The 27,037-nt window shown below is 40.8% G+C and overlaps 1 protein-coding gene across 1 annotated transcript; it reads right to left on the bottom strand.

The window, feature by feature from the left end:
• Window positions 1-446: 446 nt before the first annotated feature.
• Window positions 447-26,960, bottom strand: LOC139023636 (interferon-induced very large GTPase 1-like). The gene is made up of 7 exons (XM_070437143.1): window positions 26,686-26,960; window positions 23,297-23,425; window positions 12,282-12,576; window positions 10,387-10,429; window positions 7,313-7,579; window positions 5,405-5,675; window positions 447-5,136 (listed from the first exon to the last, which is right to left on the bottom strand). Exons 1-7 carry the CDS (start codon window positions 26,958-26,960, stop codon window positions 462-464), a joined length of 5,955 nt encoding a protein of 1,984 aa, XP_070293244.1. The 3' UTR covers window positions 447-461.
• Between the last annotated feature and the right edge of the window lie 77 nt (window positions 26,961-27,037).

The raw sequence follows: 27,037 nt of genomic DNA, 5'->3' as shown, positions 1-27,037 counted from the left end.
ATTGTGTGATTGTATTTTTCTAACAAAAATGTAATAACTACTTTTAGTTTTCCTACATGGATACGCTAACTCAATAAAGGCTTTTTAATATCTGGTAAGAGTGCCTTGGTGCTTTTGGATGGTCAATTTCCTTAAAGTTTATCCTCCATTTTTTTGTTGTTGATGTCACTATGCTTGCGGCCTTCTATAATTGTGACAGATGGTACATTCAATGAACTGCTTTGAACAGTGTCTCCTTTAACAAACCAATCAAGGCATGTGGATGGTAAAAGTGTTTGACCACCAAACACCATGTTTGACCCTTCTGAGCTATGCTTATTGTTCTTGGTGAAATTACTGTATATTGGAATTAAGATATTTTATCATATACATACAATGTGAGTTACATCATGCCATGTCTGAAATCTTTGAATGAACAATTGTATTTTGGGTTGACAATAGGCTTGTTAAAGTTCTCCACTTTATTTTATGTTGAATGACGATGTCAAGCTCTTCATTGCATCATCAGCTGTTAATGCCTTCCAGTCCTCTGGGATATGAGCGGGAACTGACCCTTTGTCTTTAGCTATTCTTGCATTGAATTTGGCCATCACATACTTCCAGTAGTCTGAAGCCTTGATGCTGGAATCTCCCCTTATTCTCCAGTCAGGGTAATATTTCTGGTAGTCCTTGTAGGGGTGAGGTTTGTCTCCTGTCAGTGTGGTCTGGAATGTGTTGTCACTAATCACATCAGAGGAACATATGTCAGTCACTAACACTGTTGTCTCTGAACACTCCAAACCACTGACACCTTGTGGACGGTGAATGGAGGTAAAGTGTTCGGTATGCTCCTTACCTCCTGCTTCACATGGTGCTTTGCAGAAGGGACATACCTCCCCACAGCCAAACAGATTGGTGAACATCTTGTCCTGAGGCTTGAATGGCAGAGATCTGAGCCTCTCTCTGATATCAGTCCTCCGATCATACTCAGCTTCCAGTGACTTCTCCATTTCTCCCACAAACTCTGTTAGGTAGCCAGCAAACTGTTCTGTGTCTGCAGTGTTCAGAATCAAGATCAAATCCAGACCATCCTTTGGAAAGACAAGCTTCTCTACAAGGGCACTGCAGATGTTCTGAATGAAAGTCTTGATATCATTTGCAGGGCTAGATGTATTTCTGATGATAGAAATTGAGTTAGTGATTATCTTGACTATCTCTGTAAGATGTTTATTCTCCAATGTCTTTAAACTGCTATCCTTTGAGAGCTGTTTGACAATCTGGTCAAACAGCCAGTCCTTCACAAACATTTCATAATGGTTAATGTATTCTCTGTATTTCTCATATTTCCCATCAGTCAGGAGCTGTTTTAAAATGGAGAACTGGAAAGCTCCTCGGGTGCTGTAATCCTCCGACCCTTTACCTGTCTTCACTTCATCAACCACATCAGGACCAATCAATTTGGTCACATAGTCCTGTACAGCTGGCTGTAAACACAGCTTTGTGAACTCCTCTGCTTTTTTTTGGCACTGGTCTCGGTTCCGAAACAAATCTTTGAACTCTGTAAGGTACTTGTTCTTAGACTGTTCCAGACACTTCCTTGGATCATTGACGGCAAAGAAATGATCATGGTTCTTTTGAAATTCTCTTGCTGCTATGCCACAGATGTGTAGTTTGAGGGAAACGTCACATTCTTCACTGACTTTACATTTGTTGTTTTGTTGCAGTGCTTCATCAATCATTATAAGCAGCTCTTTGATGTAAGTGTCATGGTAATCTTCTTTGCTTTTCACCTGCTGGGATATAAACTCCTGACACTGTGTTATGATGTCATCACACAACTCTTGTAGTTTCTTCCTGTGATGGTTGAGATCATAGTACTTAACTAAGCTCCTACGTTTCTTTACCAAAACCACTACAAAGGCTTTTTTCCCACAATCCACCAGTCTGGTTCCAACCAACATCTTGTTGGCATGACTCCCCCTCGTTAACAGATTATCACGTAACATGAGGAAGGCATCTTGAGCCACATCTCTTCTTGGGAGTCCTTTGAAGTGTATCTCAGACAGAGTTTTCCTCCACATGATTTCAAACTCTTCACTGAGTTCCTCATCTGATAGAACAGATTCTTTATTTCTACAGTTCTGTAGCAGAGCCAGAACCTGTTTTTCCATTGTACTTGCCTGAGAACTCTTGATGTTAATCAGTTCTGCCATTCCCTCTTTGATTTCAACAACTCCTTGCAGTTTGTTCTTCACAGTGTTTTCTGTCTCTCGTCTCAGTGTTTTGGCACTGGACACAAAATCCTCCTTGTATTTTTCCACCAGATTGACATGGCCATCTTGCTTTTCAAAGTATTTTACTAGATTGTCTTGGATTTTCTTTTCTCCCTCTGAAAGCTTCTCAAATGCTTCTCTCATCAAGTCCTTTAGCACATATTTTATGGACCTCTGGGGATGTTGATCTGTCATGCCAAAATTGGAAATGTTTGTTTCAGCACTCACCATCCATTTATACATCTCCTTCTGTAAAGCCCATTCCCAACCATTGTACGCAGAGCATAATCTGGAGTATGCATCTGCAACCAAGCTGTTTCTGAAACTGAAGATGAAGTTCTCAAATTTCACTGCCTCCCACAAGCTTTGTGTCCACTGCAGGAAATGTGTCAAGTCATAATTTTTCGGGCATTTTATGAAGTCTTGCATCAAGCTCTTTTTGAGGTCGTACACCGCCTCACTGTAGCCTGCATTGACTGGAGCCATAGGTGGAGTCCCATGCCAAAGTCCTGGAATGTAGCAGCTACTTGTGTGTGGGTCATACTCCATCAAGTCAGTGAACTTGGTGATATTCTCCTTCTCCATTCTGGCTGCTGCCTGGGTCATTTCATTCAACTGTTCCAACAACTTCTTCCTGTCCCTCATGTTGTTGTCATGAGCAGACATGTCTGACACATTCTGGTGCACAAAATGACACACTGGCTTCTTCCCCACTTCCTTCATCCTGATAAAAGCATGGACCACGATCTGTAGAATGTCTTTCATTTCTGTGGAGTTCTCCATGGCCATGTTGATAATTGTGACATCACTGAGTCCAATCACCAGTGTTGCCAGTTCATTGTCATGTTCATGGCTATCATCTAGCTGAGCCAGCTCTGGTGATTTCAACCCCTCTGTGTCAATGATCATGATGAAGTCACATTTCAGCTCCTCCTTGAGTTCTTTGTTGACTTTAATCAGTAGCATGAAGGCCCCTCTGGTGCATCTTCCACTGCTGACAGCAAACTGGACCCCAAACATGGTGTTGAGGAGAGTGGACTTCCCAGTGCTTTGGACCCCTAAAACTGAGACCACCCGGATCTTGCTGTTGGATTTCACAAGAGTATCAAGCTGAGTCAGTACAGCTGATATCCATTTCAGAGGGATATTTGATGCATCTCCATCCACAAGCTCAACGGGGAAACCATCCAATAGCATCTGAGCACACAATCTAGGGAGATGCTCCATCTGTTTCTTTTGAGGGCTGTCTTCAGGGAGGGAGCAAGCAGCTTCATATAACTGTCCCAACTCACGCAGGAAATGTTCAAGTCCCAAGGAACAATCAGACATTTGCCTATCCAAATCTGCAATGTCTTTTTTCTCTGGATGATTTTGACAATGCTCTTTGTACCGTTCCCGTAAACCAGACAAGTTTTGCCGAGAGAGATTGTCCAGATTAATCTGCATCCATTTGAGGAAATAAGATCGCTCTGCTTTTGAACTTGACATGCCAGTTATGAAGTTTGTCATTGCTTCTGTCATATCAAATCTTTGTTGCTTCTCTCTCAGCTCTTTCTCCTTTTTCTTCAGAGAGCTCTTGTAGTGTTCAATGTCTTGACTCCCTGCTTTTCTCAGTCTACATCTCTCTTTCTCCAACTGGGAAATCTCTTTCCAGACTTGCCCTTGTAAGGGTAGTTGCTTGTCTTTGAATTTCACTGTGTCTTTTATGTTGCTGGTGATTTCATCTGCCATCTTCTTGGCACTCTGACACTCATCGAAATCTTCATCAACCAGAATCCCACTCTGACGAGCTACGTCAGCCATGTTTTCAATAGTCAATCTGTTTGGACTCATTTCAATGATGTCACAGACAGATGACTGTAACGTTTTTACCAATTCTGCATCATTTTTATTTCCCTTAACAATCACATTTTTTGGCTTGATACTGAATTCTGTGATGAATTTTGTCAATGTGTTTTCTGTGAATGTTTTTCTCTGCGAGCTGACAACCAGAAATAACTCTTCCTTTGTGTCTTTGGTTTTCAACACCTTGATATCTGACTCGAAATCATCACTGAAAATGTAAACTCCAGCTGATGTTTGACACAGAAAGGAGAACTGTTTTTCAAAGGACCTGATGTCTCCTCTGAGATTGGCCACTGCCACAGGCTTAGTGAACATGTCTATGTTTCTGTTCCCACATGGAAAGTACCAGCTGATTTCAACCAGACCATCTGAGATTGTACGAGGGGCATTACCACATTCCATTTCACGATGAACAAATGTGTCAGGGTACTGTTGAGGATTACTGAGCAACTTATTCAAAATCTGAGACTTGGACAGGCTGCTCTTTCCTAGCCTAACAAAGGACACCATAGGAATATCAGAATCCACAACTCTCTCCTCCATGAAGGACTTTGTGTCTACTTGTGAAGAGAGTCTAAACTTCTTCACTATGTCCCTCAAGGCCCACAGCATCAAAGTGCTTTGTTCCGTGTCACAGTTGGGCAGCAGGAGAGGAACAGCAAACTGACACATGGACATTTTCTTGACCATCTCCTGCTGCAGGAAACCATCTGAGCACAGAAACAGGGCTGTGATAAGGTCTAGGGGGTTTACAATTATATGACCTTCTTCCTCTGGAAAGAAGTACTTCACATTCCTTGCAGACATGTTCATTTTCACCAGTTTCTTCAGAAAACACAAAGGTGAGGATTGAGGAGTTGGAGCATCTTCTAGCACTTGGTCATCAAGTGCCAGCATGGTTTTCACTGACAGTTTCTTCATACAATGGTCGGTCAGTCCCACTTTCTGAATGTATGATTTCAAGCTGAGCTCTGCAATAACAAATGGGGACAACATACTTTGGACAGCAATCAAGAAAATATGAGACTGTTTGTTAACACTAGCTTTTGGTGACAGTAGCAAGGTAATGAAGGTTGCAGTCACTCTTAGGCCATGGATTACTTCTAAGGTAAGAAAACGATGAAAACATATTAAATGAAGATGTGGGCATGCCTCAAGGGAAGGCATGAATTATGACTAATTCGGCTGCCTTGATAGATTTTAATTATGTTGATGTTGTTTGCCCCACCATACATGATGATGTCATCTTGCTGAGTGTACCATTAAAAACACCAAAGATGATGAACTGCAAAAGTATAGAAAACCACTTACTTGTGTAGATGGTTGTAGAGACTGGTTCACTCTGTTCCCCATTGTTCAGCACAGTTGAGACACTGACAGTGTACTGAGTGCCAGGTCGCAGGTCAGAGAGTCTCATATGGCAGTCTTCAATATGTATTGCCTTGGGCTCTGTTCCTGGGCTGCTGTAAGATATGAGGAAGCACTGAGGGGTTTTCTCCATTCTGTGAGCTTTGGACCAGTGTATAGTCCAGTAGATCTCTGAATGGTCAATTCTTAAGTCCCTCGGTGGTGGGACCACTGGGATAAAAAATAGGATTTGTTTTAGGAAAGATAACATTGAACTCATTGATCATTTTGGGCACTACATGAAGAAAAATACAATATACAGTGCATTTGGAAAGCACTGACTTTTTGCAAATTTGGTTTTGTTCCAGCCTTATTCTAAAATTGATGAAATTGTTATTTTTTCTCATCAATCTACACACAATTCCCCATAATGACAAAATAAAAACAGCTTTTTAAAAATGTTTGCAAATGTATTAAAACTTAAAAACGGAAATATCACATTTACATAAGTAATTAGACAGTTTCCTCAGTACTTTGTTGAAGCACCTTTGGCAGTGATTACAGCCTCGAGTATTATTGGGTAAGAGGCTACAAGCTTGGCACACCTGTATTTGGGGAGTTTCTCCCTTTCTTCTCTGCAGATCCTCTCAAGCTCTGTCAGGTTGGATGGGGGGGCATCGCTGCACAGATATTTTCAGGTTTCTCCAGAGATGTTTGATTGAGTTCAAGTCCGGGCTCTGGCTGGGCCACTCAAGGACATTCAGACTTGTTCCGACGCCACCTGCGTTGTCTTGGCCGTGTGCTTAGGTTCTTGTCCTGTTGGAAAGTGAACCCCCAGCCTAGTCTGAGGTCCTGAGCGCTCTGGAGCGCATCAAGGATCTCTCTGTACTTTGCTCCGTTCATCTTTCCCTCGATCCTGACTAATATCCCCACAGCATGATGCTGCCACTACCATGCTTCACCGTAGAGCTGGTGCCATGAAATCTTGGTTTCATCAGACCAGAGTATCTTGTTTCTCATGGTCAGAGTCTTTAAGGTGCCTTTTGACAAACTCCAAGCGGGCTGTCTTGTGCCTTTTACTGAGGAGTGACTTCTGTCTTCTGCCATTACCATAAAAGCCTGATTGGTGGAGTGCTGCAGAGATGGTTGTCCTTCTGGAAGGTTCTCCCATCTCCAGACAGGAACTCTGGAGCTCTGTCAGAGTGACCATCGGGTTCTTGGTCACCTCCCTGACCAAGGCCCTTCTCACCCGAATGCCCAGTTTGGCCAGGTGACCAGATCTAGGAAGAGTCTTGGTGGTTCCAAACTTCTTCCATTTAAGAATGATGGAGGCCACTGTGTACTTGGGGAACTTCAATGCTGCAGAAATGTTTTGGTACCCTTCCCCAGATCTGTGCCTCGACACAGTCTTGTCCCGGAGCTCTACGGACAATTCCTAGGACCTAATGGCTTGGTTTTTGCTCTGAAATGCACTGTCAACTATGGGACCTTATATTGAAAGGTGTGTGTGTTTCCAAATCATGTCCAATCAATTCAATTTACCACAGGTGGACTCCATTCAAGTTGTAGAAACATCTCAAGGATGATTATTGGAAACTGGAGGCACCTGAGCTCAATTTCGAGTCTCATGGCAAATGGTCTGAATACTTATGTAAATATAGTATTCCAGTTTTTTGTATAAATTGGCGAACATTTCTAACAACCTGTTTTCACTTTGTCATTATGGGTTATTGTATGTAGATTGATGAGAAAAAAATTATATTTAATAATTTTTAGAATAAGGCTGTAACGTAACAAAATGTGGAAAAAGTCAAGGGGTCTTGTATCTCAACTGTTGGGGTCCTGTATCTCAACACAGATAACTTTACCTGTTGATTTAGATGCTGAGACCGATCTGCTTAGACTGTCATTATCACCCTCTGTCGCCACGCTGAACTCATACCTTTTACCAGGTTTGAGGTCCTTTATTTTAACATTAAGCACAGCTTTAACGCTTAGGCGGCTGAGTTCCCTGTCGCACCTCCAGGTCACTCTGAACTGGTGTGGTCCTTTAACCCCCTCAGGAGAACCCCAGCTCAAAGAAACAGAGTCTGATGTCACCGACAGGAAGTGGATGTCACCAGGAGGGGGCAGCACTGGTAAAGCAGGGAATAAGACAGACACAGTAGACTATGAATAGAATACTAAAATAGAATGTGAATCAATATTTAAGTTCTAAATACTTACTTAATACTAAGCCCTGTCTAAGCCGGGGTCGGGGGTGTGGGCGGGGGGGTCTACTAAGCTATATGGAATTGTTTTGAAGAACGGTCATACAATGGATAATTTAGTATTTGATTTTGAATTGTAAGATTATTTGATTCTTTTTGTAGGGGGTGGCGGGGCTTACTTCTATTAGCCCATACAAACACATTGAATAGCATATTCACTACATGTAACAACAGATAAGTCCCCCAAAAAATATCAAAACAAAGTTTGTTCTGAAGTGTCTCTCCTATATCTGAGAGATATAAGAAAGTGCAGGAAACATTTATTTATTATTATTTTTTTTTTTACATGTATTTGACCCCATATTTTTGGCAACAAACATTCTCCATATATACTCCTCCTTCAGACGAGTCTTGTGAGGCCTGTGGGCATCCTAGAGCAAAACAACTAACACTTACATGTTCGTGAGAGTATCATCTTTGCACAGAAGGTTTAGACACTACAGACAGAAGTTGGCAGATTGGCTATACCAACTTCAGACGAGTCTCCTGACTCTTGTGGAAGTCGTAGAGAGAGCACAAAGGAGAATACCATTGCGCCTGGCACCAACTACCATACCCTCTTCAAAGGCACTTAAATCTTTTGTCTAACCCATTCGCCCTCTGAATGACACACATACGCAATACATGTATAAATTGTCTCAAGGCTTGAAAATCCTTATTTAACCCGTCTCCTTCTCTTCATCTACACTGATTGAAGTGGATTTAACAAGTGACATCAATAAGGGATCATAGCTTTCACCTGGATTCACCTAGTCAGTCTGTCATGGAAAGAGCATAATGTTCATAATGTTTTGTACACTCAGTGTTTATGAAGGGTGATCGTGTGTGTTTTTTAAAGGTTATTTTTATCAAATAGTATCTGTTACTGGTGCAAAGGTTTCAATAAGAATACTAGGAGAGATGGAAACCCACACACTGTGGTATATGGGGGTATGACATACCCCTTGTTAAAGAAAAAGGGCAAAAGGCTTAAGATTTTGAAGGGTAAAACATTTATTCCCAATTTAAATAAAGTGATCTATAATGACGCTTAACTCAATGATGCTTTAGGCTGGAAACAAGCTGTAAACAAGCTAATTTCTCAAAAAAGACGTGATTCTGATGCACACGGGTATATGGTTGATTTGTCTCTATGATATTCAGAGGCTGAGCAACAACCTAAAGTCGAGGAGTCAGAAAATGTAGCTTGGGTAGCAAGCAGGATCTTAATTTGAGCCAGTTTGCTACAGCAGGAAGATAATCCTGCCGCAACAGGGAATTTTTATTATTGTGTGGATTATAATTAATGGTCATTTTTTGTAGGGGTTGATACACTCTACGTTAGGGCAAATTAAGTCATTTTAAGTGGAAATTACAAACTTTAGAAGCTTACAGCTCTATTTTAACAAACCAAAATCAATTGTAAATCTTAGCGCATTAGTTGAGTTGTGGGTGTTTCACTAATATTTTAGCTATTTTGACAACGGGAATTATGGGCGCAACACCTGGCGTAGGCGTAAAGAGGCAGGCTTTATTAGCTGTCGGTGTGATGAGGGCTTGATCACTCACTGGACAATTAAAACCTGCTGGGAAACTTTTTGTGGTTGCTTCAAGTTGGGTATTTACAGTTTTTGATGTTGCTTTGTCATAAACTCCGGCAGGTGAGCATGGATGTTCGTTGAAGATAGGCCTACTAGTTTTTTAAATACATACAGTAGCCTAGTTATAACAAACATGTATCCAGTTTTTCTCATTAATTTGCTTCAGCATGTGAATATTAGCCTACACATTGCAGTTGCATTTTGGTTTAGCCTAAATCTATAGATAATAGGTAGAATCTAACGCGCACCCAAAACCAATCAGTTAAGGTGTTGTGGGTAAAATGCTAAACGATTTGACCTATTTAAGTCAAACAGAGGAGAGTGAAATAGTTTTTATTTTTTAAGGCACCCCAATTTTGATATTTTTTCACTAATTGCTCTTTCGACCAATCAGATCAGCTCTGAAAAGGAACTGATGTGAAAAGACCTGATGTGATTGGTCAAAATACCAATTAGTGTAAAAAAATATCTAAATTGGGCTGCCTGTCTAAACACCGCCTTCGAACCTAAGTTTTCTGTACTTTACTTTAGTGATTTTCTGTGCCTTCACGTACTAACTTTTGAGTGGTTTTGGTCTCCTGCTGTGTCAAATACCTGCAACACTAAAGCCGCCATGTTCATTGCATTCTGAGAGCAGTGTTGCCCCGAGCCTTATTGTATGCATTTTAATCTATTATTGTAATAAAAGTTGTTATATTTTTGTGTCTGTGTTGTGTGTCCATGATCCAGTACCCAGTTCAGGTCTCTTATTGGTCCTGCCCTATCCAGAACATGTCTGTTATAAGCTATTGATGGAAAACAATATAATTGTAAACAAACACTTTAGCCTCAAAACATGGTTAAATTTTTTGGGGGGATATCATGGACGGTCAGTCCTTGCACAACAAAGCTCTGTCTATGCATTTCATTGGTTACATTTCTCCAGGCCCATCCCTCAGCCTTTGACAGAAACCGTGATGAGGTGGCCCCTTTTTTTTTGAACTGCAGATTGCCCCTTTAACAACTTTGACAAATGTCAATAACTTTGGTGAGTCATTTGTTTTTTTATCAACAATGAAACCGTATTCTGATACAGTAAAGGTTTGAACATACCTTCAATTAAAGTCAGACATTGGTTTTGTTCTTCGTCCGGTACCTGGTATCAGAATAGAACAAGAGGCTTTACGAAAATGGAACTAATGTACTTGCACATAGTTTATTCTAAAACACTGACTTTGCACAAGAAACTAGAAACTCTGACAATGTGGTATTGTTTTACATTAATTCATATTAAGAGAGAAAAGATCAATTTAAGTGGCTTGTTCCATGTCTGACAGAGTACAGACTATCTATTATCAATGTATAAAATTGCCATGGGTTATCCAATATACAGTGCTTTCGGAAAGTATTCAGACTCCTTGACTTTTTCCACATTTTGTCACGTTACAGCCATATTCTAAAATGTATTTTAAAAAATCCTCAGCAATCTACACACAATATCCCACAATGACAAAGTGAAAACTGGTAGTTAGAAATGTTTGCAAAACAGAAATACCTTATTTACATAAGTATTCAGACCCTTTGCTATGAGACGTGAAATTGAGCTCAAGTGCATCCTGAATCCATTGATCATCCTTGAGATGTTTCTACAACTTTATTGGAGTCCACCTGTGGTAAATTCAATTGATTGGACATGATTTGGAAAAGGCAAACACCTGTCTATATAAGGTTCCACAGTTGACAGTACATGTCAAAGCAAAAAACATGCCATGAGGTCAAAGGAATTGTCCATAGAGCTCTGAGACAGGGTTGTGTCGAGGCACAGATCTGGGGAAGGGTACCAAAACATTTCTGCAGCATTAAAGGTCCCCTAGAACACAGTGGCCTCCATCATTAATAAATGGAAGAAGTTTGGAACCACCAATACTCTTCCTAGAGCTGGCCACACGGCCAAACTGAGCAATCCGGGGAGAAGGGCCTTGGTCAGGGAAGTGACCAAGAACCCGATGGTCACTCTGAGAGAGCTCCTCTCTGGAGATGGCAGATCCTTCCATAAGGACAACCATCTCTGCAGCACTCCACCAATCAGGCCTTTATGGTAGAGTGGCCAGATGGAAGCCACTTCTCAGTAAAAGGCACATGACAGCCTGCTTGGAGTTTGCCAAAAGGCACCTAAAGGACTCTTAGACCATGAGAAACAAGATTATCTGGTCTGATGAAACCAAGATTTCATGGCACCATCTCTACGGTGAAGCATGGAGGTGGCAGCATCATATTGTGGGGGTGTTTTTCAGCGGCAGGGACTGGGAGACTAGTCAGGATTGAGGCAAAGATTAACGGCGCAAAGTACAGAGAGATCGTTGATGAAACCTGCTCCAGAGCGCTCAGGACCTCAGACTGGGGCGAAGGTTCACCTTCCAACAGGACAACGACACTAAGCACACAGCCATGACAACGCAGGAGTGGCTTCGGGACAAGTCTCTGAATGTCCTTGAGTGGCCCACTAGAGCCCGGACTTGAACCCGATCAAACACCTCTGGAGAGACCTGAAAATAGCTGTGCAGCAACACTCCCCATCCAACCTGACAGCGCTTGAGAGGAACTGCAGAGAAGAATCTAAGAAACTCCCCAAATGCAGGTGTGCCATGCTTGTAGCTTCAACAAAGTACTGATTAATTAAAGTCTCTGAATACTTATGTAAATGTGGTATTCTGTTATTTATATTTAATAAATCAGAAAAAAATTCTAAAAAACGGTTTTTGCTTTGTCATTATGGGGTATTATATGTAGATTGATGAGGATGTTTAAAAAATATATATGTTAGAATATGGCTGTAACGTAACAAAGTGTGGAAAAAGTCAAGGGGTCTGAATACTTCCCGAAGGCACTGTATCAAGCATGCAACAAAAGGTGCTATGAATCAGGCAAACAAGGAATCACTGCAGCTCAACAAGACTGGACCCACACAAGAGGTAAGTAAACACATAATAACAGAACATATAAGTTACCTGTCTTCTAGCTGGTTTTATCTCATCATAGATGGTATCATGTCCTTTATGCTTTGTCACTGAACACAGGCTGCAGATAAGCACCTTGTCTGTCCTGCAGAACACCTCCAGAGCTCTGTTGTGTTCCTGACAGAGTCTTTCCTCCAGGTCCCCAGTCACCTCCAACAGGGTGTGTCTCTGTAGTTTAGGTACTGTGTAGTGCTTCTTAACGTGGGTCTCACAGTAGTACAGGTTGCAGGTCAGACAGGACTTCACAGCTTTGACCACACAGACATCACAGAGCATCTCTTCTGGCCTGCAGATGTTAAGTGGAAGACAATTACACACATTAAAACTTAAACATTATAAAATACATTATACCATGGCAATGTTGAATACTTGATTCTGATTGCTTGGAAGGTCATTCTAGAGTGTGCATTCATTTCATATACAGTTGAAAAAGATATTGGACACCTCTGAAGTAGTTCCAACAATAGGTTCCTTATCGTTCTAAATCACTGCACCATGCAGACATTACTTGCTACAATGTGACAGAAAGCTAAACCAACATCCACACAAACTGAAATTGGATACATTGTAAACACAGTTCCAAAAAAGGTAGCTAGCTAAATAACAATAATTTATTTTGCAGCATCTGATGACCTTATGTGGTGAGTGATGAACATTAATTTCTTTGTTACAATGTTGCAGTCATGACACAAGTGGCTACTCCTAAATGTTTCTTGTTTGACCAGCTGCTTTCAGGAACTGGTATTGTTGAATTCAGTTATTCAATCATATTGGCAGATTTGGTAGCAACAAACAATTTTGCTAGTGTTTAATTTGCAGTAAATACTCCTCTACTGTAATGAACCGTTTCCTGACATCATCAACTCATTGTTGTGGATGTCTCCAAATAAATGTCACTAGAAAACAGATTAAACTTAAATGCAGCTACTTTGCTTTTGTTCTACCTGCAGAGTTTGACGTGACTGTGTTAGCCATAGTTGCCTAGCTAGGAAGCAAGGCATAAGAACGTTGCCAGCCTGTATAGCAATGAACAAATAGAATGAATGACCAGTGCACTTCTCTAGCAACCTAAACAATAGAGCTAACGACCAGGTTTAGTGGAAAGATTAAATAGTAGGAATTTACTTAAGTGAAAATATCAATGAAAACATGTCATTTCTACTGGTAAATGTGAGCTTTAGTATAGATTTCTTTGGCAACCGTGGTTTAGTTTAGTTTATTAGGATCTGAATTTGCACATGTAGCAGCTACTCTTGCTGGGGTCCACATAAAACACACAAATACATGACAAAGTACAAAACAGTTATAGACAAGGATGTTAAATTCTAAATAAAAATCCAATTAAAATTTAAACAATGTATATATTGGAAAGACGCCAAAAGACACCAAAAATGCTATTTACACACTACTAATTTATACATATTCATATTCTATATACAGTACAGTTATTTTAGATCTTTAGAACAAGGAGAGGTGCTGAGTAATCCATGTTTTTTGGTTTGGGTACAGTGAAGAAACCCATAGTGCCGTGTCTGGTGGGTATTTATGTTTGTATGCAAATATATTATACAAGTGGTTCAGTGGCTTGCATTCATGGATGCCAAGGGAAGCCAGGCTTCCCCAAATCTTTGACCAATAAAAAATGTCTCACTCTCTGTTTTCATAATTTTCAGTCAATTCGCAAGTGGCTGAATCTCACCGGAGAAATCATCAGGGTGAGGGAAACAGTACCCCTCTCTCTCAGTATGTGTAACCCATGTATCTAATGCTGTCTGGACCAAAATAATATATAATGTTGCCACAGTTGCATTTGATTGGTTGATGACAGAAAGCATTTGGCCTCGCTTGATAAAAAAATATATAAATTCATTTGCCAATCAGCGTTGAGCTGAGCTCAACTGTGGGTTGTCCTGGTGCAGCAAAATGCCCCCCAAGGGAGACCAGTTTGGATTTGGCTTCACACCAATCAAATCACTTCCTAAGCAAAACATAATTTTCAGAAAATCGTGTCTGTTTCTGGTCTGCTTGTGTTGATGTCCTGCAGTAGCTAGCTTGCTAAATAGGCCTTTCCTAAGCCATGGATTGAGATGGGGATTTGGACTTGTGGTTTTGACTTCATTCTCTGTACAGGCCAATGATTGTGACTGCGATTCTGATGTAACCATAAATTAATATGTTGTGCCACTGGCCTGAGACAATTGAAGTTCAATATGTTGCCTAGAGGTATCCTAATAGGCTCACATAGCTAGCTAACTAACTTAGCTGGTTCATTGTTGCCCATGCAAGGAAGCTAGAAAGCATTTTAGCTAGGTAGCCTATGACAACAAAAACTAAAAGTGTACTGTAAGACAGAGCCATTGATCATTTTGCCATCATGAAAGAGAGGACGATGGCACTGGCCTTCTACTAGTCTACAAGTAGGGTTGATGTCAACATTTTTTGTTTTCCACCCACACACACACACCACACACAACACACACACACACCACACCACACACACACACACACACACACACCACACACACACACACACCACACACACACACACACACACACACACACAACACACACCACACACACACGACAGAGACCAGAATCAGTACCATGGACAGCCCATTGGTCATTTAACAGCATTGATTGGACTAAAATGTTTTTGGTATATTATCTTTAAGTTTGTTTTCAGTGTATTAAACTAAGCAAATCTAGCCTTGTTGATTTGATGATGTTTAAATGTTTAAGTTGAAATGGTGCTGGAAGCACGGAGGCAGTGATCCTGTTGTCTTTGTGCTGACTTGCGGTAACTCTGTGATTCTAAATCAGTAGTTGTTTCATAAACTATCAAAAACATTAATTTGCTTGACCATGCTACAGGTGATACTACTGTTTGTTATATGCAATATTTGCTTTGTGTACTTCACCTGACAGATGTTGCTCTCCGGTTTTGTGATGAAACAAGCATATATGTAGTTGAATTTATTCCTCCACTGTGTGACTGTTGTCTTTTTGTTGTCACGGGCTTATTGTATATCGCGGTTGCGTATGAATGAATGGGTTATAGAGCAAACAACACAATTATCACAACATAGGTAGTAATATGGCTTTTTTATTGGCTTGGATTCCTCAGTGATTTTACCTACGCACCGCTACTGAAGTGGTTAGGCATTTTCAACACACAAATGTTTTTTTTTAAAGAAGAGAAGTATTGTATTTCTCCTCAACCATCAACCATGAAAGACTATCATGCATGTTGTTGATGTTAGTTCTGTGTGTGCAGTTAAGGGCAAGACGTGCTGCTTTGTTTTGCGCCAGCTGCAACTTTTCTAGGTCTTTCTTTGCTGCACCTGACCATATTACCGGACAGTAATCAATATGGACAAGACCAGAGCCTGAACAACTAGTAATGTTGATATTTTTGTAAAAAACGCAGAACATCTTTTTATAACAGACAGAATTCTCTCTATCTTTGCAACAACTTTGTCAATATGACTTGACCATAATTGCTGACCATCCAATGTTACTTCTTGTTCAATGGCCACACCCTTTATGGACAACTCCAGTTGAGGTTTAGGTCTAAGAGAATGCTTGAACCAAATAAAATGCTTTTGGTTTTAGATATATTTAAGACTAGTTTATTGTTAATTACCCATTCTGACACTGACTGTAACTCCTTGCTAAGAGTCTCAGTGAGCTCACTGGCTGTAGGTGCTGATGTGTAAAGTGTGCAATCGTCAGCGTATACAGTCATTTTAGCTTCTGGTAAGACAAGTATCAAATCATTTGCAAAAATAGAGAAGAGTAAAGGCCCAAGGCAACTGCCTGAGGGACACCACACTTGTCACGAATACCACCGAAGGTGGCTCCCCTTCCTGTTCGGGTGGCGCTTGGCGGTCGTCGTCGCCGGTCTACTAGCTGCCACCGATTCCTTTTTCCTTTTCGTTTGTTCTTGTCTAATTGTTTTCACCTGTTCCTTGTTGGGGTTTTGGGATGGGTGTTATTTAAGTTCGTTTAGCCCGCTGGTGCTTGTGCGGGCTTGTTGTTCTTTGACGTATGTGGTATTTGTGTTCTTTTGGGTTTTCGCTGTCCGGTATTTTTAGTAACTCTGGTTTTGGGTTTGTTGCGCCTGTGTTTTGGGCTTCACCCGTGTTTCTAACTGGTTACTTGACGAAGGACATTAAAAGCGTTTTTCCCGTCCACCTTCTGCTCTCTGCGTCTGACTCCACAACCATCACTCTCCAGACGTTACAGCACTGTACATATCTGATGTTAGAGAAGCTTCCATTGTGGTGTAAGTAGGCTAAACGCTTCCACTCTGTATATTATTTAGAAATTATAAACTCCATTATATTGTCCATTATATCCAGCAAGGCATTGTGGAACACTCATTTCTGATTGGCTTGAAGGGCATTCTAGAACATGCATTATTTCCCTATAATATATAGCAATATTCAATGGCTATGAAGTTAATTCTTACATGTTCCATGTTAGGGCAGATTTCGAAAGAAAAAGTCAAATTGAAAATATTATAGGCATTGATGAATTCGATTTTCATAATAGCAAGCTAGCAGGACTGATGGTTTGGTTAACTTAGCTAGCACATAGAGATCCTATTAATTATTCTAATTCCTACTTCTTTGAGCAAATCTGTTTGTTTTAGAGAACAACCGATAATCGTCCGAGCCTTTTCTAGTCTATCTGCTATTGGCCGATAGTCCCTCTACATAGTAAAACTGCTGCTATGCCAGCCTCCAGTCACCGCCTGAGCCATGAGCACTGCATAATGCTAAGCTGGAAAAATCATCAACAGCAGCAAGCTAGCTCATTCTCCAACAGAAAAGTGAAGTGTTTAGAAATGTATGAATTGACACAGTAACCAAAATCAAACTCCTGTTGTAAATCTTAGTTTAATTCATGAATAATAAGGCTTGTGTCGACATGCACGGACATGCATGCAATAAGCAAGCTAGCTAGCTAGCTAAGCAGATAGCTATGTGACCTGTTAGCAAAGGTGCGGCAGGGTAGCCTAGTGGTTAGAGTGTTGGACTAGTAACTGAAAGGTTGCAAGTTCAAATCCCTGAGCTGACAAGGTACAAATCTGTCATTCTGCCCCTGAACAGGCAGTTAACCCACTGTTCCTAGGCCATCATTGAAAATAATAATTTGTTCTTAATTGACTTGCCTAGTTAAATAAAGGTAAAATAAAAAATATTATGATAACTAACCCATTAATCTGTGCTGTTAGCTAGCTAGCTATATTAGCTACAATTATATCTAGCTGGCTAGATAAACATGGTGCTAAGATATCAGATAGGAGCTAATCGCTAACATTTGCTGGTTATTATTTTGAACATGTACCATTTTCGACACCAAGTCATCTGACTTGCAGTGTAACCACAGAGTTTCTAAACCTCTTTGGTATAACGTTTGCTATTTACTGGCGTGCTGATCTGACCAGCCGCAATCGTATCCGTAAATGTTCAGTTAATAGCCGGGTTAGAGGATTGTCATAATAGGGAAAGAAGTAAGTGTTTCAAAATGGCTAAATAAAGATTGGCAACAGGTTTAGCTACCTAAGAATCTTCCTGCATGTTTATGGACCAAGAAAGCTGTAGATTAGTGTGTGTGCATGCGAGTTCTCACTTCTTAAACTATTGGCAGATTTGAGTCATTCAGACAACGTGCATCGTCGTTTCATATATTTTCCTTCCCTTGCTCTCCTTGCTAGATATTATGCACATTTATGACATGGTAGTAAATGTCATCGCCATTCAGCTAGTTATCATAGTATCAGTAAACAGCAGCAAGTGATATGAGCAATGGAGAGAGATGTGAAAGGGAGCAGAGTTACAGCCTCGCTCTATTCAATTGTAGCAGTACGATCAAGTTACAACCTGCACATTTCTTGACAGATAGCCGAAATAGCCAATTGAGTTATTTTGAATTTCGTCCTGGCAGCTGAGTTGTTTAGAGATAGCAAAAGCTCAGGTTGCCCAGCCCGGTGGAGATACAAAGGATTTTGCCTAAGATTGTAAGACGCTTCCTGCAAAAATATTATTTGAAGTTGAAAAAAACACCTTTTCCCAATCATGGAAAATTACTAGTTTCATAAGCATTCGTGATCACCAATCATGACGTTAAATTGGACCCATTTTCATTGAATAGAGGTTATTTCATGTTCTTAAACTAACAGCAGTGCCTATATGATGTCCTTCCATACAGGTGAGACATGCTGGAGTGATGCTTCTATGCAAATGTTGTTGATCAGTAGGCTAATATAAGTCCCGAATGGAAAGCAAACAGATTGTCATCTGTAGCACCATACACTCCACTGATCAGCCAAAACAAGCCCAATAACTCAATGCGTGCACACACTCCTACTGAATATTAATTCACTTGTATTTTGAGTAGGCCTATGATTTACCATTCAAATACAATTATTACCATTATATGTAGTTAGGTAGGTAAAAACAATGTAAAATGTATTGTTTGATTTAAAAATGTTTGCATTATCGCATACATTGTCATCAAAATGTTCTAATTTCATGATATTGAATATTTAAATATCGCCACCTTGACCCCCCAAAATCGGTATTGGCCTCGGCCCTAAAAAATCTTTGTGTAGTTTGTGTGGTTACCTAGGTAACTACTGTAGCTATCTAGTAAACTTGCTAGCTACAGTGGGGCAAAAAAGTATTTAGTCAGCCAGCAATTGTGCAAGTTCTCCCACTTAAAAAGATGAGAGAGGCCTGTAATTTTCATCATAGGTACACTTCAACTATGACAGACAAAATGAGAAAAAGAAATCCAGAAAATCACATTGTAGTATTTTTTTATTTTTTTATTATTATTATTTTTAAATTTTACCCCCTTTTCTCCCCAATTTTCGTGGTATCCAATCGCTAGTAATTACTATCTTTGTTCTCATCGCTACAACTCCCGTACGGGCTCGGGAGAGACGAAGGTCGAAAGCCATGCGTCCTCCGAAGCACAACCCAACCAAGCCGCACTGCTTCTTTAACACAGCGCGCCTCCAACCCGGAAGCCAGCCGCACCAATGTGTCGAGGAAACACCGTGCACCTGGCCCCCTTGGTTAGCGCGCACTGCGCCCGCCCGCCACAGGAGTCGCTGGAGCGCGATGAAACAAGGATATCCCTACCGGCCAAACCCTCCCTAACCCGGACGACGCTAGCCCAATTGTGCGTCGCCCCACGGACCTCCCGGTCGGCCCGGCTGCGACAGAGCCTGGGCGCGAACCAGAGACTCTGGTGGCGCAGTTAGCACTGCGATGCAGTGCCCTAGACCACTGCGCCACCCGGGCGGCCACATTGTAGGATTTTTAATGAATTTATTTGCAAATTATGGTGGAAAATAAGTATTTGGTCACCTACAAACAAGCAAGATTTCTGGCTCTCACAGACCTGTAAGAGGCTCCTCTGTCCTCCACTCGTTACCTGTATTAATGGCACCTGTTTGAACTTGTTATCAGTATAAAAGACACCTGTCCACAACCTCAAACAGTCACACTCCAAACTCCACTATGGCCAAGACAAAGAGCTGTCAAAGGACACCAGAAACAAAATTGTAGACCTGCACCAGGCTGGAAAGACTGAATCTGCAATAGGTAAGCGCTTGGTTTGAAGAAATCAACTGTGGGAGCAATTATTAGGAAATGGAAGACATACAAGACCACTGATAATCTCCCTCGATCTGGGGCTCCACGCAAGATCTCACCCGTGGGGTCAAACTGATCACAAGAACGGTGAGCAAAAATCCCAGAACCACATGGGGGGACCTAGTGAATGACCTGCAGAGAGCTGGGACCAAAGTAACAAAGCCTACCATCAGTAACACAACTACGCCGCCAGGGACTCAAATCCTGCAGTGCCAGACGTGTCCCTCTGCTTAAGCCAGTACATGTCCAGGCCCGTCTGAAGTTTGCTAGAGAGCATTTGGATGATCCAGAAGAAGATTGGGAGAATGTCATATGGGCAGAATGAAACCAAAAACTTTTTTGGTAAAAACTCAACTCGTCGTGTTTTGGAGGACAAAGAATGCTGAGTTGCATCCAAAGATAACCATACCTACTGTGAAGCATGGGGTGGAAACATCATGCTTTGGGGCTATTTTTCTGCAAAGGGACCAGGACGACTGATCCGTGTAAGACAGAATGAATGGGGCCATGTATCGTGAGATTTTGAGTGAAAACCTCCTTCCATCAGCAAGGGAATTGAAGATGAAACGTGGCTGGGTCTTTCAGCACGACAAATGATCCCAAAACACACGCCCGGGCAAATGAAAGAGTGGCTTCATAAGAAGAATTTCAAGGTCCTGGAGTGGCCTAGCCAGTCTCCAGATCTCAACCCATAGAAAATCTTTGGAGGGAGTTGAAAGTCCGTGTTGCCAGACAACAGCCCCAAAACATCACTGCTCTAGAGGAGATCTGCATGGAGGAATGGGCCAAAATACCAGCAACAGTGTGTGAAAACCTTGTGAAGACTTACAGAAGACGTTTGACCTCTGTCATTGCCAACAAAGGGTATATAACAAAGTATTGAGATAAACTTTTGTTATTGACCAAATACTATTTTCCACATCATTTGCAAATAAATTCATTAAAAATCCTACAATGTGATTTTCTGGATTTTTTTCCCTCATTTTGTCTGTCATAGTTGAAGGTACCTATGATGAAAAGTACAGGCCTCTCTCATCTTTTTAAGTGGGAGAACTTGCACAATTGGTGGCTGACTAAATACTTTTTTGCCCCACTGTACGTCAGTGGATGTTGAACACATTTATACATGCAAATGAACACGTTTCTATCTGTAAATGTGTTAAATTGTAGCCGTGGTAAAATCATGATAATCAACTCAGGGCTCTATGCATTCTCTGGAAAATAATGCAACTCCATGGAAGGTTAGTTCCACTCCACTAGCGTATCGTGGCACTCACCTTCCACATCGTGCATTATTTTCCACAGAATGTAAAGTGTCGCTGCTTATCCCTTACTTAAACATTTTATTTTTTTAAATACTGAGAAACCTTTCACTTTTACAAGAAACATATAGCCTAAATAAACCTGTAAAACTTCCATTAAATGCAGAACCTTGAACAAACGCCTGTAACTTATAATGTACGGGAATGGCTTCATATTTATGCCAGACCTGCCAACCTTGAAGAATCTGTATGAGTACCACGTCAGCATCGCCCACACCACTCAAACTAAGTATATTGTAGCAAATTCAGGGGGCAGCCCCGAGCAGAACTTGAACCCAGGTCCAGTTTCTGCTAAGCCAACACCTTAACCATTACACCAAGAGTTCAAACTCCTGGTATAACAATTAAGGTGTTGGCTTGACAGTCGCTGAATCCAGGTTTGAGTACGGGTAGGGGCTACACCCCGAAAACGCTACATTGGTGTCAAAAGTGGGATGGCACCCGTAAGGCCATCCGTGTACATGTGAGGAACTAGGTATAGGAAAAGCGTGGGACACGCTCTCCTGAAGGAAGGGGGTAGTGTATTGTCCTTAAGCCAACACCTAGCGAGCTAGTCAAGAAGATTCAGACATCTTGGCGTTAAGGTTTAAGTGTTGGCTTGACAGTCACTTGACCCGGGTTCAAATCCTGGTGAAGGCTACCCCCCCCCCCCCCCCCCACACAAATTATAATATACTTCCCAGGTTTGCTTCTATTGACTTTCGCCTTTAACTGCCCCTAATTGACCCATTTTTTTCTACAACTTCGGAGTCCGTTGGAAAGGATCAGCTTGAGCAAAGTGAGGTGTAGAATCACTGATCTTAAAATAACAGGTTATGTGCAATTAAGATTTGCAGTGCTACGCCTTCCCTGGCTCAGGCGATCCCACCGGCAAACACACATGCACAACCAGACATTGATTCATTCATTGATTGGAGAGAGCTTGTGTCAATAACTGAACATTTTCTAGGATTTCCTACCTGCAGCAACCCTAGTGGTTATTGCTGGAAATACCGGTAAAAACACAGAGTCCATTTCTGCACCAAAAATCTGAGCCTTCGTCATAAGATATAGGTCTACTAGTGTTGAGAATAACACGAGTATAAAAAGTGTGACAACCAGCCCCAGTCTCCCCTAATCTGCACCCGTGGACGTGCTCATTGATGCTCTGCTACCCACAACATTTTTCAGAAAATCGAAGTTGACGTCAACTGTATTCCCTACCAAAGATAGTTTATATACTTTATCCCACCCTCTCTGTCTCTACCTCGCACTGGATAATCCCTGCCTGTCAAAATACAAGTCTGTCCATGTAGCTAGCAAGAAAAATGTATCACTTTGCTGACTTTGTAGCCTGACATTTTCTGTGCATTCCAAATGTACAATTTTTTTAATGTATTATTGAACGGGGCTGTCATTGATAGAATGTATCAATGATAGTAGCTGTTTTTATTAACTTGTAGAAATAGGGCAAACTGGGCTTTCCAAACCTCAAACTGTATTAAACGCCCATCCCAACAAACGGCAGAGCAGCTCGGTGTTTAAAGGAAGTTTTAAAGTACATGTCATAGGTGCATGTCATACAACTCTGCATGTGTTGTTGGTTTACCTTTCATTCCTGGGTTGGTCTCCATCACTTGGGTCTATGCTGATTGAACTCACTGATTGTTTACTCTTACTCTGGTCACTCATAGAGAGACATAGGACTAATGGTACGTAGCTGGAGATGCTTCAAATTGTTGCTGTAAACATAGAAAGACGCTCAAATCTTTGTTCACAATTTCAAATAATAAAAATGGGAGAATTGGTCTGGCAAAACGGATCCTAACTACAATCTCCTAGCCCTTGAGCAAGGCACTTAAACCCAAAACTGCTCCAGGGGCACTGCACAGTGGCTTGACCCTGTGCTCCTCTCAGCTGTGTGTGTGTGTGGATGTGCGTGTGCGTGCATGCATATGTGTGGTATTGCGCAGAAGACACATTTCCTTGTTCACTTGTTTGATAAAATTCCCTTAAAATAAATGTACGATCTTACTTCTCTTTTTGAGCTGTGTCCTCCACCTTGTCCTCATCCTCCTTGTCCTCCTCATCCATATCCATTGATTGGTGACTCTTTGCTGATACAAAACTCAGAGTTGGTGACTCAGCTCTCTCCTGATGAACACTGAAAGTACAGAAATGCAAAACTATGAGAAGAGGAAGCAACATAATTCAACCAATTAGTGTTGACATCAACTTGAATAAAACGCCATAAAGGAGGTGTATATTCAACCATCAGATTCAAAGGGTAGGATTAAGATTAGGTTTAGGGTTAAGGTCCAGGTCAGTGGCGCAAGGTTAGGGGTAAAATGTGTAATCTCACTCCTCTTTTTGAGTAAAGTCTCCTTTGAAAAGAATAGGAAGATCCATAGAATGGTCAGTCTTCATGGCTAGACAACTCGCAGTTGATGAATCAGCTCTCTGCAGATGAACCCTGCAAGTAGAAGACTATGAGAGTTGGATGTAACAAATGTTGGATGTAAATAATATGTAAATAATATTGAATTTACATCCAAATTAACTAAGTGCCACAAACAGCCTCTCACCCCTCATTTTGAGTACAGGCCTCCTGCTTGAATAAAAGTGGGGTATCCATAGTATGGTCAGTGTTCATCTGTAGACAACTCGGGATTCGGGAGTCTGCCCTCTGCAGCTGAACCCTGCAACTAAAACAAAGGCTTTCAAAGTGTGAGGTGCGCCTGCCAAGAGCGGCGCCAGAGTTTCTGGGGAGGAAAAGTCAAACGGTATATAGTTTTCTACTATACATTTCCATCGCAAAAACATGATATATGTTCCTGTAGCAAATATGTAGTATATGTAGGCTACTGAAAAAAAGAGAATTGTAGCTTTCTTGTAAACTTCATATCTCACTTTATATTAAGCAAATTACACCCTATTAAAACAGTAGTAAACGGTGAGCAGGGATATTGATAAGACGGATGCACCTCTATTGCTCATCTATTAACAGGGGATAACGATGACTGACAAATAATCACCCATCAGAGCAACTCCTGCAAAATGTTGCAGTTGTGTCAAAAAAAAGTTACTTTTGCACCAAATGTATTTTTTTACCCTAAAGTGTGTGTACATTACTGTATTTATACTTTTCAACAGGGAAAAGTTTAAAAAAAATAGCTGGCGGGGGTCTATAAAGTTCCAAACCATCATTGATATGAATGGTATGAGCAATTTTTATCTTGTATTCTTTTTAAAGGTAGACTCAACAAAATGAAGTTGCCACGAATAGCAACGCAGATATTGCGATGAGGGAGATTAAAAACACTACGCTCACACACAGTATCTGCACATGTGTTTGCTTCATGTTAGAGTGGTAGGTACGGGACCAAAACAGCTGAAAAGTTTAGTCTCGCGCTTCAACACTCTTAGTTGTTGCGGAAATTGACCCACTGTGCTGTTTATGTTGTGCACCTACGTCATATCACTGAGTCTACCTTTATTTTAACAACACGATTGGAGGTATTTAGAATACTTTATAGGTATAGAGCATTGTACAGAACAAGGCTATGTCAATAACCCTGTTTTGACAAAAATGCAGATAGAACCTTATAATTCCAAGCTCTCGATTTGGTTTCGCTGGCTCAAATGTGCTATCTAGCCAGTGGGTTTACAATAAGGCTACATGAATTTGAGATGATGAAAAGGCTTGTGGAAAAACCAACTTCCCGCCTCACCATTACAGGGACAGTTCGCAAAGAAAAAAAAAATCTTATTTTTCAATTGCTTACTATTAGGCTACTGACTGTAGAAGGTTAGGAGTGGATATGCAAGCCACATTATGAATACATACTGTCTTAGCAAGTTAAAGAGACCTAATCTTCATCTGTTTTCTGTTATGGGGCTGCCTTGATGTTTTCTGAAGGGAGGTCCACTATCTCAGACTTTGAAAACTCCTGCACTATAGTAATTGAAAACTATGAGGAGTGGAGGGGGGATTGGAAAGAATGAGCAAACACCTTGAAATAAACATTATAATTGTATTTAATGAGGTGCTTCGTATCTGCTTAGCTACAGTTGGCTTGGCTTTCTGCACTAAATTATCATATTAACTTAATAATAATAAACATTCACAACAATAAGGTAAGACATTTGTTTCCATACAGAGCTAGTGAATCGGTTGCTAGGGTAACTAGCTAATGTTAGCTATTGGGGATAATTACTAGCTGGCTAAAGCTAATGTAAGGTCTTGTGGCACAATACCCTTTTCTATTGATTTGAATGAGATAGTAGCAAAATAGGTTATTCTGGATACAATTGCACAAGTAAAATGTATTATCTGACTTCTCTTTTTGAGTTAAGTCTCCATCCTTAAATACAAGGGAGGGATATTCATAGATTTGTTAGTCTTCATTGATAGATAAATGGGTTCTGGTGAAGTTGGTCTATCTGGATGGATCCTGAAAGCAGTGAAAGACAGTCTCACAATTCAATCGAACAAGAAAGATACACATTTCATACAAATCATACATATTATAACATTAGTGTCATACAACTCTGGGTTCTACTGGTTTAGCTTTTATCCTTGGTTTGGTATCATCATCACCTGGATCTACGCTAAAATATCCTGACTGGTCACTCATTACTCATATGACTCGCTGTGGCCCTGATGATAAACATAAAAAGATGCTTAAAATCCCGCTTGAGGATCAAATCTTATCCCAATATCACTCAAAAGAAAATGCTGAGAAGAACTATCATCACAGCAATTATTAAGGTATTCAGAGTATGAAAGACATATGTGGATGAGATCTTTAAGGTTAGGAACCTCAGCAAAGCTCACAAGATCCTTTCTGACCCCCTGCATCTTGACTTTGACCTACTCCACTCAGGCAGGTACAGGGCACCAGCTTGTAGGCACACTTTTTGGTTCTATCCCCCCCAAAAATTCTAAGTGTATATTAAAGTAACAGTAGAAGTAGTGACTGCAATAGTGGTGGAAATAGTGACTGTGGTTATAGTAGGCCTAAAAGTAGTAGTACTAGTAGTAGTAGTAGTAGAATATCTAGAGTGGTCTTGCTGTCACACTAACTATAAGTCAGAAGTAAGAGGAATAATTGAGTAGTCACAATATACAGTAATCTATAAGTGATAGATTTCAAATGTGACTAATTTCGAATGTGTGTGTGTTTTTGTAATTGTGGAGGGTGGTATGTGCATCAAAATGAGGGAAATAGTGCATAAAAACATTTACTTTGTTATTACGTTATCCATTTAACATTTTATTACATTATCCGGCAAATTATTACATTAACCGTTTTTTTTTTACATTTATCACATTTAGACAAGTTATTACGTTAACCGTTGTTAGAGGGCATGACATCTAAAACATGCTAAATTGACTTACATCTTGTAAATCTTAAAACCTACCTCTTCTCCATTTCACGCTCCATCGTCTGTACCAGGTCATTGCGGGGGATCTTCTCCAGGATGTGCATTGTCATCTTCAGGGCTCTTTCATCACCATAGGCTGCCATCATCTTCTCCACAATGTATGTTACATCATAGTGTTCACATTTAGGCAAATGGCCTCTTGAAATGGGTTTGAAACCCTCCAGAGTTTGGTCAATAAGATAAAACCTGAACCTCTTCAGCTCATCGTGCTCCAGGTGATCCAGCAGGTCAGTAAGAAGAATGTGGGCCATGCTTTAACACTGCTTTAACACTGGAAGAAAAACAGAACCATATGATCAGTTCAGGGACCTCAAAAATACTTCAAACT

The sequence above is a fragment of the Salvelinus sp. IW2-2015 genome, linkage group LG34 (assembly GCF_002910315.2).
Source record: "Salvelinus sp. IW2-2015 linkage group LG34, ASM291031v2, whole genome shotgun sequence".
NCBI classification, from domain to species: domain Eukaryota; kingdom Metazoa; phylum Chordata; class Actinopteri; order Salmoniformes; family Salmonidae; genus Salvelinus; species Salvelinus sp. IW2-2015.
The sequence above is the reverse complement of the archived record's forward strand: the minus strand, read 5'-3'. Positions and strand labels throughout refer to the sequence as shown.

Bases quoted from the DNA above. Each gene is read 5' to 3' on its own strand.
- LOC139023636 (XM_070437143.1), bottom strand. From the start codon at position 26,960: ATGGCCCACATTCTTCTTACTGACCTGCTGGATCACCTGGAGCACGAT. The intron at 12,577-23,296 runs GTAAGATCGTAC...TAACATCTGCAG, and splicing joins GACACAGCTCAAAAAGAGAA to GCCAGAAGAGATGCTCTGTG. The intron at 5,137-5,404 runs GTGGTTTTCTAT...ACCAAAAGCTAG, and splicing joins ACAACCATCTACACAAGTAA to TGTTAACAAACAGTCTCATA.